General features: G+C 53.3%; 4 protein-coding genes across 4 annotated transcripts; 1 reads left to right on the top strand and 3 right to left on the bottom strand.

Moving 5' to 3' along the window:
• Positions 1-34: 34 nt before the first annotated feature.
• Positions 35-805, bottom strand: BKA58DRAFT_52108 (uncharacterized protein). The gene is made up of 2 exons (XM_046175440.1): positions 566-805; positions 35-515 (listed from the first exon to the last, which is right to left on the bottom strand). Exons 1-2 carry the CDS (start codon positions 615-617, stop codon positions 112-114), a joined length of 456 nt encoding a protein of 151 aa, XP_046020882.1. The 5' UTR covers positions 618-805; the 3' UTR covers positions 35-111.
• A 1921-nt stretch (positions 806-2726) lies between these two features.
• Positions 2727-3038, top strand: BKA58DRAFT_444200 (uncharacterized protein; the record flags this gene model as incomplete). The annotated part of the gene is made up of 1 exon (XM_046174048.1): positions 2727-3038. One exon carries the CDS (start codon positions 2727-2729, stop codon positions 3036-3038), a length of 312 nt encoding a protein of 103 aa, XP_046020883.1.
• A 2241-nt stretch (positions 3039-5279) lies between these two features.
• BKA58DRAFT_405845 (uncharacterized protein) lies at positions 5280-6729 on the bottom strand (the record flags this gene model as incomplete). The annotated part of the gene is made up of 3 exons (XM_046171924.1): positions 5280-6146; positions 6222-6533; positions 6598-6729. 3 exons carry the CDS (start codon positions 6727-6729, stop codon positions 5280-5282), a joined length of 1311 nt encoding a protein of 436 aa, XP_046020884.1.
• Positions 6730-7749: 1020 nt separating this feature from the next.
• BKA58DRAFT_432316 (CCR4-Not complex component, Not1-domain-containing protein) lies at positions 7750-14809 on the bottom strand (the record flags this gene model as incomplete). Its single annotated transcript, XM_046173124.1, has 5 exons — positions 14153-14809; positions 13764-14079; positions 12140-13692; positions 10426-12078; positions 7750-10395 (listed from the first exon to the last, which is right to left on the bottom strand). Exons 1-5 carry the CDS (start codon positions 14744-14746, stop codon positions 7750-7752), a joined length of 6762 nt encoding a protein of 2253 aa, XP_046020885.1. The 5' UTR covers positions 14747-14809.
• Between the last annotated feature and the right edge of the window lie 20 nt (positions 14810-14829).

The raw sequence follows: 14829 nt of genomic DNA on the forward strand, positions 1-14829 counted from the left end.
GAAACGATGGGGTATCTTGGGTCCACGCAGCGGACAATGCGTACAACGTGACATAAGTAGGAGATGTGTGGGTAGGACGAAAAGCAGGTACTGAGTCCCAACCAACAAACCTCATGCCCTGACTAGACCCCTGACGGCGTTCTTGAGCTTCCCCAACCCCCGCGAACTTCGTTTGTAGGATTTGTGTCGCTCTAGCTCCATGGCCGTTGGCGCGTTGAAGTTGCCGCTTATTCTGCGGATCTCGCGAGGCGGGTTGTGGTGCGCTGGTGATGGCGAATAGTAGGGCTCAGCTGATGAGAATCTCCTCGGACGTCCCGTGTCGTCGTCAGAATACGACGACCTCAAATATGCTGAAATGACGGCTTGTTGAGACAGTTGCTCCTGGTCGGATGACCGTGGTGTATGGTGTGCAGTTGTCCGCGGTTGATGCGAGTCTGCACGCTTCCGGGATGATGGCATGAACGATGCACTGCGCTGGTTTGGGTCTTCAGGTATATCGCTCATAGAGTATCTCGCTAGTACGAAGTTAAGGAAGGGATTGGTGGAGAGGGGGTCCATCGCTTACGGTGTCGCTGCTGAGACCTCTCTTGCTGCTCTGATCTCTTCTGTTTTTCCATGCTCGCTTTCTCGTATAGAACAGTCCGCAGCGTATGAAGATGCGCAGTCTGTAAATCCTGCGCAAACACTTTCGTGGGTAGCGAAGACGAGATGCGCAACGCTTGAACGCAATGAAACACAACAAGAACCTCGAATTCTCAGGAAAACACCCACCTTTTCATACTTATCAACATAGCCATCAAGTAACTTCGCCCAATGCACGTGGTACCATGGTAAAATACCATAATCCCACGTCATCGACTGTACCTCCCAATCAAGTCGATCCCGCGAGAAACTACAGAACTCAAACCGCGGATCGGAAACAAGACGGGTAACCGGTCAACCTAAGCCTCGAGCGCCCCGCATACTGCCAACTTGGCGGTCGTTGATGTCCACTTAAGGTTGCCTCGCATGGCATAGCACTTGTAGTGTTGGTGTCATCCGGGAACCGAGTCCGCGGCTGAAGTGAGCGCTGGGTGATGTGAATGGCGGGGTTGGATGCAGGGCAGCCTTAGCCATGTCGCGAGCGATACACGGTGTAGATACGAGGAGATCGGCACATGGCTGTGAGTGATCGTGAGATGGACATTTTGACGAGTAAAGTGTTGCGAAGGCGGAGCGATGGATTATCATGACGGTATTGGGGTAAAAATGCGACTGGTCGACGGACACTCATACTCGGGGTATGTAAGGGAGGTGGCGCATGCAGCAGCCAAGACGCAATTCAGATGCCATCACAATGCACCGGTAGAGACTATACGGGACTGTTCAGTATCGTAACGCGAAACTCATGTAGTGCAAACATTTTTCCAGAAAGCGTTCGTGAAGGTGGAAAAGGATTGACATTGCAGGTGGACAGCTCGACATTAGACTGTGGGGGTAGGACCGAATAGCATCTGCCGAATCCCCATCGAACAATTTACCCTCATCTCTCCAAAGTGCGATCTTCGAAATTCGTCTTCATCTCGCGAGCAAGAAAGAAGCTCTCAAACAAGTTCCGTCGTCCTGATGTGCAGGGGCTCATCTCATCTTCCCCTCTGCCCTCGCTTCGCACCCTCGCACAGCCCAAAGTGGCAATAATTCCTTCCACACACCCCCGTCGCTTCTCCTAACGAGCACAGCCAACGTCCTCCGCCCTTCCCTAATTCTCCCACACAGCAAAGATGCGCGCACCATCGCGCGCCTGACTTTTCCTTCTCGAACAATGGAACAACTCACAACCTAAACATAGTAACACACGTGCAGCCACCTCACGTTTTCCCTCAAGGCATGCTATGGCGATCTGTTAGGGCCGAGGCGCAGCACAGCAGGCCGGCGGTCGGCCTCGGATGCCTGACCGCAACGCGTCCCACAAGTGGGCCTCCGAGATGATGATGGAAGGGCGCTGACGCGGTGTTTTTCGAGCGCTCGACCGTCGCACTCAGCCCATGTGGGTTCTTTTCGATAAATAGGAGGAGGGTTTCACCATGGAATGTGGGTGAGCTGTTGACTTTTTTGGTGGGCTTTGTTATTACTATTATCAAGAACCTATATATCGATTCGAATACTTCTATTACTATACAATATATTTGCGCAACTATCAACGGGTCATTCCTTCTTCTCTCGCATACATCACGGATTAACAGAGGAAGAGAAGTTGTTCGTAGCACTTCCAAGTTTTCTCGTACGTACCACCTCCACATCCTGTCATCCCGCAGCGGAACGCCGGCCGAGCAACAGAAAAGCCCTCAACAAGCATCATCCCTAACGCGCTTCCAGGGGTCTACGCAACATCTTCCCTGATCCACCTTCAAAAGGCCATCTAGAACCTGTCCACACACCAGTACTCCGGCCAGCCACCCCGACAACCAAACCTGTTCTTGGCCCTCTACAGACCCGTAAACAAAACGTTACGGAACGAAAGGCATCTACCACCTGCCACCTGCATCCGAGCACATACGAATATATTATTAGCCAGGACACGAGCATCAATATTGTTGTTGTAGCTTTCCCTTCGTATTCAGAACAGACTCGGTACACTACTACTGTTGTCTATTCTTAAACTCTCGGCCCTACCGCATCGTACCGTACCGCAACCACTACCACCAAAAGCACGATACGATCGACACAAACCCTCGAAAAACCTAAAAATGGATTCGTCGGCGCAAACTACGACGATCAATACGCAAACATCATCTGCATCGTCATCACGAGACTCGTCGCCTAACACACCCATCACACCTTCGTCGCCCGCATCATCGGCAGGCAGCGGCTACTTCCAACGATCATCATCGTCTGCGCCGAACTCGCCACAGGTCCCGTACCACATCATTGTCACATTCGATGGCAAGGTGCGCGAGATGCTAAGGATAGAGAGGCAGAGTGAGGATATGGGTGAGGAGCGGAGGTCGAGGAGGACGACGCCTCGACCGAGGTATTATGCGAGGAGCACAGAAGAATAAATAAAGATGGGGTTATAAGTTGTTATTTGGATGGGTTGGCGAAAATGGCGTTTACGATCTTAATGACTTGAGATACTGGAAAAGACGGTTCGCGATGTTGCGACTGTCGGCGGCGATAGGGATAAGAGAAGGGATACAGAACCTGCGAATATAGCTGGATATATTGTCAGTAATTGTAAATATAATCGAGAAGAAGGGTCTTGTTGCACCTACTGTCTCCAGAATCCGATGGGAAGGAATTTCGCCACTTACAATCCCTTCCGCATCATTCCACCCTCGCTTTCTTAGGCGCAATCTCGCGATACACTCTTGGCGACGCTGATACCTCTCTCTTCCCCCAAACTCGAAAGCGTCTCGAGCTAAATGCCTATATGCGCTTTGGAGTAGCCGGGTAACGGGCTCGTTGTTCCGAAGCTCTTGGAAGTGGCACGTGTATGCAATTCGGCCGAGAGCCAAGAGCTTTTCTTCAAGAGTATTGTATTAGGGACAGTTGCTAAGTAATGATGCATCTGAATCATCCCACCCGAGAAAAGAAATTAGCTCATCAGACAACGCCATGATTGTTTGGTGCGCAGGTGATGTGATGAAGCTTTGTTGGCGACGAGTGCGTAAGTGAAGACTCAGACTGGAGTTGTTTTCCAGTGATGGCCGCCTACACAGTTCCTGAAGATACTATCGTTAGCAAGCCTGGAAAAAGCCGCCATGGGTTTCAGAGAGTTACTTACCCGTATCGAGTAGCCACGACGCAAGCGGTGTCAGTGGCGGTCAATGTTTTCCGCAACCGTGATCGAGGTGAACCTCAAATTTACGCGTGTGTTCGAAGTAGACCGGGCACATTGATGTCGTACACTTGCGGAATTTATGGGATGAAGATGAAGAATTAAAGAATTGAGGGAATTAGATGGAAAGCGTGTGGTTGCAGCTGCTGTTGCTCAGGAAGAGAGAACGAACGCCCCCCTCTCTGCGCACATGCTGAGGTCAGCAACGAGGAGACGGCGATAGCAGGTGCACTATGAATACTGATGTAAGAGTCGATATCGATATCTCTAGCAGCCGCTCAATGGGCGTTCACTTCGGTCCATAACGCTCCACTTCTGTGTGGAGGCCGGAACGGGCAGGTGGCCTCCGAAGCGATGGCCCGGCTTGACCGCATGCCATCTGGTATGCTTATTTGAGTCTCAGCCAGTGTATTATCGTATACCAGGCCGGGTGTCTTGGTTTGGGAAGGTTGTCACGGTGTCAAGCGCGAAGCTCGTGAACTTCAGCGTTTTGCCACTCTGCCATCGCCTGATATGCCCATTTCGCTGCTCGTGATACTGTTCGCACTGCTTGACTTTGTTTGACACTCATGATTGCCGTTTTATATGCTCGTATGCTTTCTATAAACCGCTGAATCTCTCGGCATGAGCATACAAAGGCCTCAGGACAGCCAAAGTGATGCAACACCCACGGAGGACGAACACGCAGCAGGAGATCATCCTAAGCCTATAAAGCCACAAAGCTTAATCTATCTATGCCGGTAATACGACCAAGCTTTTGATCTTGAGGAGTGCGCGTTCAAGCTCATGGTCCCAGAGATAAACTTGAAAATGGTTTAATTGCCACCTGCATTTCTGACAGCACCCATCAGTTGTCAATTTAAGTAGCACGCAGGTCTACTGCGAGATTCTCGTGCCAATGTAACCAGTCTCGGTGTGTGGGCGACTCTTGTTGGTAGCGACCGTGGAGAGGAACTTAGACCCAATCATCACTTCAGATGTGTAATCATTCGCAAAGGTTGATTAAGGACGTACCAGAGACATGGAAGGGTCTAAAGTGTGGGTCAAGCGGGGCGTCGACCAGCTTAACCATCGCATGAAGGGTCCAGAGGAAGCAGAGCAGCACACGAGCAGGGTGTGATATGAAGCAAGCAAGTACATTCTCCCCCATCATGCGTCATGCATCAGTATCTCATGAGCCCAAGGCCAACAGGCAACCGTAGAAGCAAGCACGTCAGCAAGCATTCAAGCAAGCAATCAAGCAAATGTACACGTGATAATGCCATAGAGATACAAGTAAGACCCCGAAACCCTCCTTGCTGAGTAGACACACAAAGTCTCTCGTATACCTCTCCTACACATCCAGAAGCTGTATATAACCTTTCCTTTCCTTCCAAAGAAACTTTTGTTTCAAATAGCGTAGCAGTGCCGATAGGTGCTTTTTCCTGGTGCTTTTGTACAGTGCGCGAAGTTTTCGCGTCACCTAGACGCCTTTGTCGGTGTCCTTTCTGGCGTCCTTGATGGGGCCGTCCTTGATAGAGCTGTTCTTGATGGAGCCGTCCTTGGTCGAGCCGTCCTGGACAGATCCCTCCTTGCTGAACCCATCCTTGGTAGGTGTACTCATCGGCGACAAGTTCTCGAAGTGATCGACGAGCGACTTGATGCTGTCGCTGGTCTTGCGTCTCCTAGTCTCAGTACCGCTGAACTGGCTCGGGGCGCGTACGATATGACTGCGGACAGGTTCGAACGCGGACTCTTTGCGCCAGGGAACGGTTGGTTGCCAAGGGGAGGAGGGTAATGCACGTCCGGATTCTGCTCCGAGGAACCTCTGAAAGTCTGATGGTCTTAAAGACTTAGTGTCGTCCATGGAGTTCGTCTCAGTCTTGTCTTGGGCTCCCTCAACCTCGTCGGTCTCTTGAGTGTCTTCAGTCCCCTGATCGTCTTCGTCTGACTCCTCGGTCTCCTCGGACACTTGAACTTGGTAGCTCTCTGTAGTCGCTACGGTCTCGGTTATCTCGACGTCTTGAACTTGCTCAGGCTCTTCGATCCAGTTGACGTCCGTGGACCCAACCTGTCTTGTAGCCACCCAATCGGTAGTTTCAATCATCGGGTCGACTGGGTGCTCATCGACAGCAGGAAGCGGAAGGTCATCAAGGGACCGGTGCGGAATGTCCGCGTCGTTGAGGGTCGAGATCGAAGGTGAGATTCGCGGAGTCGGGTGACCCTCGACGGTGGCCTGCGAGCTGGTCTCAGAGAAGTCGTCATCGCTGAATTCGTCGATGTAATCTTCGTTGCGATCCTCCGCACTGCGATTACTGTCTTCACTTCCAACAAGTGTATCGCCATCGCCCTATACACATTAGCAACTTACCAGCCAGCCTCCACCCCTTCCCCAAAGAAAAGAAAAGAAAAAAACTCGACGTACCTCCGGAACAAAGATCCTCCCAAACACCGTCTCCATCTTCCCCACTAGGCCTAGCACACTCGAACAAGCAACCTCCATGACCACCTGCTTCACCTCGCCAGAACCACCCGCATACTCAATCACACGACGCTCCTCTTCCAAATTCAATGCATAGAAAGCAACGCCTTTGACGACTTCCTCGCCACTCCACTCACCGAAGTTAACGGCATCGAATGCGAGCGTGTTGGGTCCATCGCCGGAGCGCACGGAACGTCGGTATCCTGCTATACGTGCTTTGCGTAGCTTGGGCACACGGGGCAGCATGAGCGAGGTCTGTTGGAGTGGGGAGTTGGAATTAGCGTGTAGCTTGTATGTGGTGATTGCGGTTGGGACTTACTTTCAACATCTTCTCAGTGGAACCATCACAGAGGAAGTATGCGACAGGGTAGCCGGACGGGACGTGAGCCTTCGGATCAGCTTGCGATGCCATCGCGTTGTTGTCATGCTGGGTGCCTGGAGTTGGTTCCATTGCGACCGCGGTTGCGATCGCGCGTGAGTCTTGAGTAATTTTGAAGTAAAGGTAAAAGGTGTGTGGGTGAGAATAAGGGGAACGAGGTAAAGACAAGCTGGAGGTGAGAGAGCGCGTGGGGGGCTCGGGCCCTTTGTGCGACGAGGAATAGTGAGTAGTGAGAGTGAAGATATCCGTTTGTTGCTGTCAAGGCATGCGTTTGTCGCGCCGTGTATCGGCGAAGAGGTCGATAACGCGCTCCCTAAGACCAACAGAGAAAGATAAGAAGAACGCAATTGCGGTGCGTGGGGAATCATCTCATCTTACCTTCCCTAAGCATCCTTTCACGCCCACATCACCATGACAACATATTTCCAACACTCATACCAATAAAGACAGAAAACACCATTCATGAATATCCTACAGTGTATGCACTTTGACGATGACGGCTAAAGTAAAGAGCATTCGCGCCTCGAAACCACACCCAGTTACGTCCATCCCGTCCCCAGTACAAGTTTCGCCGAGCAATGCTTATTCTACATGAAATGCGCAGCAAAGACATACATGAACGGATATTACATATACCCAAAAGACGATTTCCGAAGAACTCCCTTGCTTTTTCTGTATCATGGAAACCAAAAGACTGAGAAAACGATACCAAGGAGACCCTGAACGTCGTTCACCTTTCCGTGCCCACCATTATTCATCTCAGTCTCCCAAGCCACCCTACGTGTATCGTAGACCCGTTGTTTTGCCAGCCAGCCCAATGAGTCGTGATCCCGTAAGCGGTTGAGAAGTAGCCGAGTGATGCGTATAGAAAAGGTATTACATCGAGAAGGAAAGAGATAGACAGTCGTATGGCTGATCCTAGTGGAGATACACCCATCGTCCGACTACGCTGGGCGTACGAATAACGGTGGAAGGTTGTTGGTGCCTTGCAGATACACTCGTGCTGTAAACGTCGAGATCTTACCACCAGCTGCCTAAGCTAGCGGTCGTGGGCTCGACTGTGCATGCGTGAAGAGTGCATTGAGAAGTCGCTCAACCTTCAAGAGAAGACGAGTCAGTATGATTGGACAGAAGAGTAATAAGAAGATTACGTACTTCAGGAGCCGCTTTGACAAACGGCAAGTCCCAGAACGTGTATGTTGGGTTCTTCAGAATTTCCAACAAGGTGATGATAAGTCCCCATGGGTGAGGACGGTGGACCAACAGGCGCTCCAACAACACTCGGGTGATCGTCTCTTGGATCTCCAACGCCAACGAATCGTCGTTCGGGGGTCCGAAAAGGTGTAGCAGCGTGTAGCTGTAGAAGTGAGTATGCGTGTTCGGGAAGCGGAGCTGGTTCGCGATGGCGCTGATAAAGTGGAACCTGGCTTCAGGATGGAAGTCCTTGACGAGCCTCTCAATGACCTTGGTGGCTGGGCTCTCCGCGTCAAAGATCGGTACGCTGGCTGGGCCGGTACCTAGAGATGAAATACCGATGTACAGAGTGATCGCGTGGATCAACGTGGGGTTTGCGGTGGTTGAAACGAGCTCAAAAGCTGGCGACTGAGCCTCTGCGTAGTAAACAGCTTGACACACTTTGTCCACATCCTGGTTCTTCAGATCCGAGCCTTTGAGGAGATTGTCTATGGCACCCTTGATACCCGCATCGGAAAGTACCTGCGCGATATCGGCACGGATGACTGGTGCTTGAAGGTCGTGCTCCAGTCGGTCGGCCTTGAGCCCAGCCGTGAACGGGTCTGGCATCTCGAGGATGGTGGAAGGGTAGGCACTGACGATTAGATTGCGCAATTGCGTGCAGTGCATAGGGATGCTGTTGCAGAATCGGAAGTGATTCTCGACTAGGAACTCGGGGAAGTCATGGTGGATCACCAGTAGAACTCGCAAAACACCTCGGTAGAACTGTTCAGCCATGACAGTTTCTCCAGTTGGCTTGATGAGTTTTCCGGTAAAAATCAAAAGTGTCTCCACAAGCTGAGCGTAGACGTCCCATCGCTTGTCTCCCTGACCCTCTTCCAACATGGCAGGCACAAAGATGCGATGAGCAACTAGTGCCAGCCAAGAGAACGTAAACCGTTGGATGTGCGAGGGTTGGATGACCAGGAGAGCCCTAGCAACTGCAAGGAAGACATCGGCCTTCTGGTCTGCTAAAGCTTCTTCCTTTACCGCATCGTTCAGGTGGAAAAGGATGGCAGAGAACAGGCGGAAGAAGACCTTCTGGTTGAAGGCATCGCCTCGTGTGCTGTGATGGTTGCAAAGAACGAGCACTACCACGACGAGTATCTGATCCAGGTACCTTGCTTTGCTTTCTTTGACAGCTCCGTCCTGCTCGCCTTGGTAGACGACGAGATCGACGACCAACCGACCAAGCGCATCGATCTTGACTGTTGCAATGTCTTCGTTACCGTTACCGAACGGCACTGAGTGTTCCTGTTCGTATGCGGACACTGAAGAGTCAATGCAGGTGCGGATGAAAGCAACTGAGGACTCTTGAGTCTCCATCACTCTCTGTTGATGGAGCTGGTAGATGAAAGCGCCGACTGTCTTCTTCGGCATGGGTTCCATCTGGAGATGTACCCACTCATCGAACACATACTCAAGCTGATCCTTGTGCCCAGACGGCGGCGGTGTAAGCATTGACTCGTTGGAGGATGGCTGCAGGTTGGCGATGACGCGTTTTCCAAGCTCAAAGGATGGGTCCTCTGCTAGCCAGGTAGTAAGAGCGTCGATTGACATGGCGAAGTCGGCACGGAACGCACTCGGGTGGTCGTTGAGTAGGAGTTCCTCCATCAAACTGGACAGCATCTCTACTGCAGCGACGCGTCGTTCTTGAATGGCTTTGGCGATAGTCGTGTTCAGACGGTGCATGTCCATCAGGCTGACCTCCATCAGAGCGATCATGACCGTGGACTTGAAGATTCTGTCATCGTCGTGCAGAGTCGCCAGCCACATGAGTACCTGCCGCGAAGTCTGGACGGACAACTGGCAGAGATGGCTCAGCAGATGCGCCATGACCTCAACCTCCAAACGACTCAAAGAGTCGGAGAAGAGGTGGTTCGTGACCTGGCCTGCAATGCGGAAAGCCCACGTCTCTTTGTTGGGTCCTGCATACTCAACGCTTGTGATGAGCTGATCGAAGACTTGGTGAACAGTGCTGTTACCAGGCTGAAGTTCACTGATGCGTTCCTCTGGTGCCTCCTTGATGACACGAGTGAGCTCAAGCAGGAGGTCCTCAACACCACGCTGGCCGCGCTCTAGACCTGGAGCCTCCATATAGCCGTTGGGTTGTTGTTGCGCCAAGGGTGCATGGGGTGTCTGGAGGCTCTGTAGCCGGGGTTGCTGTGTGGGTTGACGCGGCTCTGCCGGCGCAGCACCCGGAGTTGGGAGGTTCGGTACCGCCGCGAATTGGTCTTGGAGAACGTCTGGGAGCTGACGTCCACCGTCTTGAGAGGCGTTGTTAACGTGACTAGCACCTCGCGATTGTCTACCAAACTCCTCGTAGATGGCCAGTTGTTCGCGATTCAGACCACCAGGCATCTGCTTGTACGGTTCAGGGATATAGAACGCCCACGGACTGATGTTCGCATCCTTGAAAGGCTCATTCGGGCGGGAACTGCGGAACATTCGGCGCACGCGGACGGCATCCTCAATCTGCATGTCAATCTCTGCGAGAGACGACATCTCAGCAGCTTGTTCTACCGTGTTGCAGACTAGATCAAGGTTGTCGTTGACAAACATAAGGATATGCCCCTCTGGCAGAGCTTGGTCGGGGAGGTCTCGGGCGGTCACGCGAATGTTGTTCTGGATACTCATGCGTAATGGCTCTTTGCAGGTAACGAGAGCCAACGCGCCGGAGAGAGCCTTCACGACAGTGTGTGCTGCGTTGCGGAGCTTCTCCTCATCTGGTTCCATGGCAAAGTCTTTGTTGATCAACTGCGATGTCGAGATGGCGGCGATGGTAACGGAGCGCTCTACTACAGGTGCAATGATCTCCTGGATGGCTTGATTGACAGCAGTGAGGAAGATCTTCTTCAGTGCCGCTGGAGGGACCGCACTGTTTCCAGACGGTGGGTACTGGAGCTGGTTCGTGAAGTCGGGCAGAGCTGCGGTGATTGCCGCTGACGAGAAGCGCTCGTTGGGACCTCGGGTGCCACGGTTCAGGCTCATAATGGAAAGATCGCCAAACGCTTCCATTCCGTCAGTAACCATAGATCCAAGGAATTCCTCATCCGCTGGTGGTCGTCCTCGGATACTGTTTGTAGGATCAATGTCCTTGTGATCAAGTTCCAAGCCTTTGCAAAGAACTTCGATCTCGAATTTCTGGTTAAGTTTCAGATCGGCGAAGTGGTAGAGTTCCATAAGCACTCCCAACATTTCCATAAGCCAAGGATTGGGGGGCTTGAAGATTGTAGACTTTTGAGCCTGTACAAGTACCTTGCAGGTAAAGGGAATCACAAGCAGAAGACGGTCGGTGTCATAGCCCTCGTGCAACAGATCCTTGAACGAAATGTTACGGAACTTGATCGGCTGGTCGCGGGCGATTGTCAGTGAACCAAGCCAAGAGCCCAAATTCTTAAGATGGCCACGCTCTGTAGAGCCCAGCGTTGAGTCGGTATTGAGCATGCGAATGACGCTTGAGTACGTCTCACGGAGCACCTCGGCCCAGAGTGTCTTGTCGTTGAAGAGGTCGAGCATATCGAGGTACAGCTGCTGGAAGTTGGGCTGCATCTTAGCACGCTCCTCGACGAGATAGTTTGCGAACCATTGGTGATGCCTTTCTTCGACGGCTTCAGTGAGGTCGTTGATCTTATCGCGCAGATTACGCTCGGAAACGTTGTTCAATACGAACAAAACCTTGTCCTGCACATCCTCGTCTGGATCCTCGTAGAGCTCAGGGCGGAGAGGGGGGTCGACGTAGAGGCAGGAGAACTTGGGTACAGCCGGCTCCTGGTGCAGAGCTTCATCGATGCCGTTACCGTTCGTCATGCCTATGCCGTTGTGGCCCTCACCGTTCACTTCACCGAGCTGCTGACCTACGACTTCTTCAGCTTTGATAAAAATCTCAGTTCCTTGGAGCCCGGGGACAATGAGAAGCTGATCGCAGTAGTTAGGCCATTCAGAAAGTCGGTTCGAGAAATGAATCAGAGCTTGGAGACCAAACTTGTACATACTGTCTTCGGGTCTGTATTCCTGAACAGCTTCTAGAACCATAGCCAATCCAACCTGGAGTGCAATTCGGGACAAGAGGTTGAAGTTGATGATACCTCCGAAAAGCACAGCAGTCGTGGCTAAGGCTTCTAGAGGATATTCCCCGAAGCAGTTGTACTCGTCGAAAAGGCCATGAATCATGCATGCGAACAGTTCCTGGTCCGCGGGGGTCGCGCGATTCTTTGTACTTCTTGAGTGCCGAGATGATGTCTCTGACGTCGCTATCGCCGCTGTACATGTTCTTGAAATGCTCCTGCATCTTCTTGTCGGCATCGTCTGGAAGCGAGTTTCCATTCTGCCCGTTGGCGTCGATGATGTCATCCACGCCTTCGCCATAGTTAATTAATCGCGGGTACGCCTGAATGCAGTTCCTTTGGAGGGGCAGCAGCTCAGGCTCGGGCAGACCGCAGTCTGAGAGGAATCCAAGCAATGGGTATACTGTCTTCACTGCGAGTGGCAGATTGAGAGGTAGATGGTCGTCTCGTGCTCGTTGCATTTCTTCCGCAGCCCGCGCACTCAGAAAGTTAGTCAGGATGCGACGGAAAAGTGGTCCTGCCTGGTCGAATGTCTGCTCCAGCCAGGGCTGGAGGTCAAACTTGCCGCGCGCATGAGCTTGTGCAGCCAGGTCCAAGCTGATGTCAGTATTACTGCGAATCAGTTGCTCTAACCAGTTGTTCGTCTCGGCGTGTTCGAGCACCAGGGTAAGGGTCATCGAATCGGCGTTGTATGCGTCAACAAAGCGATCTGTAAGCCATTGGAAATCCTGCTTCCAAAGACCATAGAGGACAAAGTTGTATATGGGCAGCTTCTTCTGGAAGTAGGGATCAAACAGCTGTTTCAGTGCTTGTTCCTGCAAGGCACCCCAGGGTTTTGGTACTGCCGCTGCCGCTACCAGGAACTCCGCTGTGTGTGGATTAATCACCAAGTCGGGTATGCCCATGAGCTGTGCGGTGTGATACGTCTCGGATGTCTGGAAAATCATGTTGAATAGCGCGGCGGTCGCGTCGAGCGAAACAAAGGGGTGCTTGACGGCTTCTTCTGCGAACGACTTGGCGTCGTCGGAGGCGTTTTCAAACGTCTTCATCGAGTACGAAGTGCGCAACCTGGGAATCTGGGTAACGTCCAGCTCTTGTCGTGTAGAAGACAGGAAGGCGACTACAAAGTACAGCTGCGTCAAGTCGTGTTGCCATTGTCCTCCCCATAGTGCCTGTATGTCAAACTTCTCGCTGTCTTGGGCCACGGGGAGCAGCGCGTTGTATATGGCCAGAAACTGGTGGCGCTCGATGCGCAGGTGATCGCGGTCGAATGCCAAAACAACGTCCTGCCAGTCTATTCGCTGTCCGGTCCGATGTTCGCGCAGTGCGGCTACAAAGTTCTTGGCGTTGTATCCGGTGGAGAGGGCGAGGTAGAGGAGCACCGCCGCGACTTGCTGGTAGCTAATGTCGCGCGTTTCAGCCGACGCGAGCACCTCTTTGCATGCCTCCACCGTAGCTGTGCCTTGCGGACCTGCCTGTCTTACAAGCTTGACCAGCGGGTTCCGCGAGCCGTCCGTGAGCTCGACGAGTATCAGCTTCGATTCGACGATGCCGGGGATCTGTTGATGTGTCTGCTGGTATCGCATCTGGACGGCGTACGCGAGGCTCATCTTCTTCTCTTCGTCCCACCCCTGTGGCGGGTCTTGTAGTAGGCGTTCGACGAGGGCGGCGAGGTATTCGTGGCTCATGTCCTCTGGTTGAGTGGGTTGCGCAACGGCCATTAGCAGGTCGTCGCCTACGGTGGAGAGGACGGCATCGGCTGATGAGAGTTAGCGCAAGGGTCAATAGGGAAGTGAGGGAGCCCACCTTTGGTCCGGAGATCTGTCTTCCTGCAAGCGAGGGCTAGCATCGTCTTTGCGACAGAGTCGAGCTTGAAGTGGGCTATGAAGGCGGCGAGATCGAAGTCGCGGAACAGGTCACCCTCACTGGAGCTAATTGACTCTGCAATCTTGTCTGCCTGCTCGGGCTCCTTCCGTATCTTGTGCACCTCGGTGAGGAGGATCTGGTAGCTGCCGTTGGAGTCGGCGTTGCGGGCGCCGGTGCCGAAGATGGTGGCTGCATTGTTCTGCAGCACGCGGCGGAAGTATTTGGAAAAGACCTCCATGCCGTTGGAGTCGACCAGCTGGCGACGCGTCAGTAAAGGACCAATGGGGCAGGTGCAATGGGGCGGGTGCGCAAACGGGGTCACAACGAACCTTCCTGATCTGCTCGGTTTGCGTGTCCCACTTGGCGCGGTCTTTGTCGTCCTTTACGGGGCCGAACTGACTGAGCAGCAGGAATATCTGGGCGATGACAATGCGGGAGAGGTTCTGCGAGGACGCGCCGGACGGGTTGCTGGCGGTGCTAGGCGAGCCCGTGGTGCTCGAGGTGGAGAGCGAGGGCGAGGCGCGGACAAGCTTGGAGGCTCCTCCGCCGCTACTTGACTGTGCACCGGCGCCGTTGGTAGCGGCTGCGGCGGAGGAAGCCAGTTGCGAGGCAGCGTGGGGCGCTATGGTCCTGGATCCTCGAGAGGACAGCAGCTGGCTGGCGGGGAGCTGCTGTCCTGCGGCGGGCGGGAAGGGCGACGAAGTTATCGAGGCGGCCGACGACTTGCGGGACCTGGCCAGGCGCGATGACACCGAGGCGGGCGGAAGGGAGGGGAAGTTGGACGTGGCGGGCGACTGGCTGGGCCGCGAGCTGGTGGGCGAGGGCGTGCTGGTGTTGCGCTGCTCGTGGGCAATTGCGGTCGAGATGGGCGTGGGACGTGTGCTTGTGTTTGGTCTCGGGCCCCAGGGGTGTTGCTGGCTCATCGAAAGCGTCTTTCCATGAGTAGCGCGTGGCAGGCGGGGGAGAGGTGGTGGTGATGGGGTGGGAGTGGTGATAGACTGGATGG

This window comes from Alternaria rosae (assembly GCF_020736505.1).
Source record: "Alternaria rosae strain MPI-PUGE-AT-0040 chromosome Unknown BKA58scaffold_11, whole genome shotgun sequence".
NCBI lineage: Eukaryota > Fungi > Ascomycota > Dothideomycetes > Pleosporales > Pleosporaceae > Alternaria > Alternaria rosae.

Coding starts and splice junctions, on each gene's coding strand:
- BKA58DRAFT_52108 (XM_046175440.1), bottom strand. CDS start 617: ATGGAAAAACAGAAGAGATCAGAGCAGCAAGAGAGGTCTCAGCAGCGA. Junction 516..565: donor GAGGTCTCAGCAGCGACACC/GTAAGCGATGGA, acceptor ACTTCGTACTAG/CGAGATACTCTATGAGCGAT.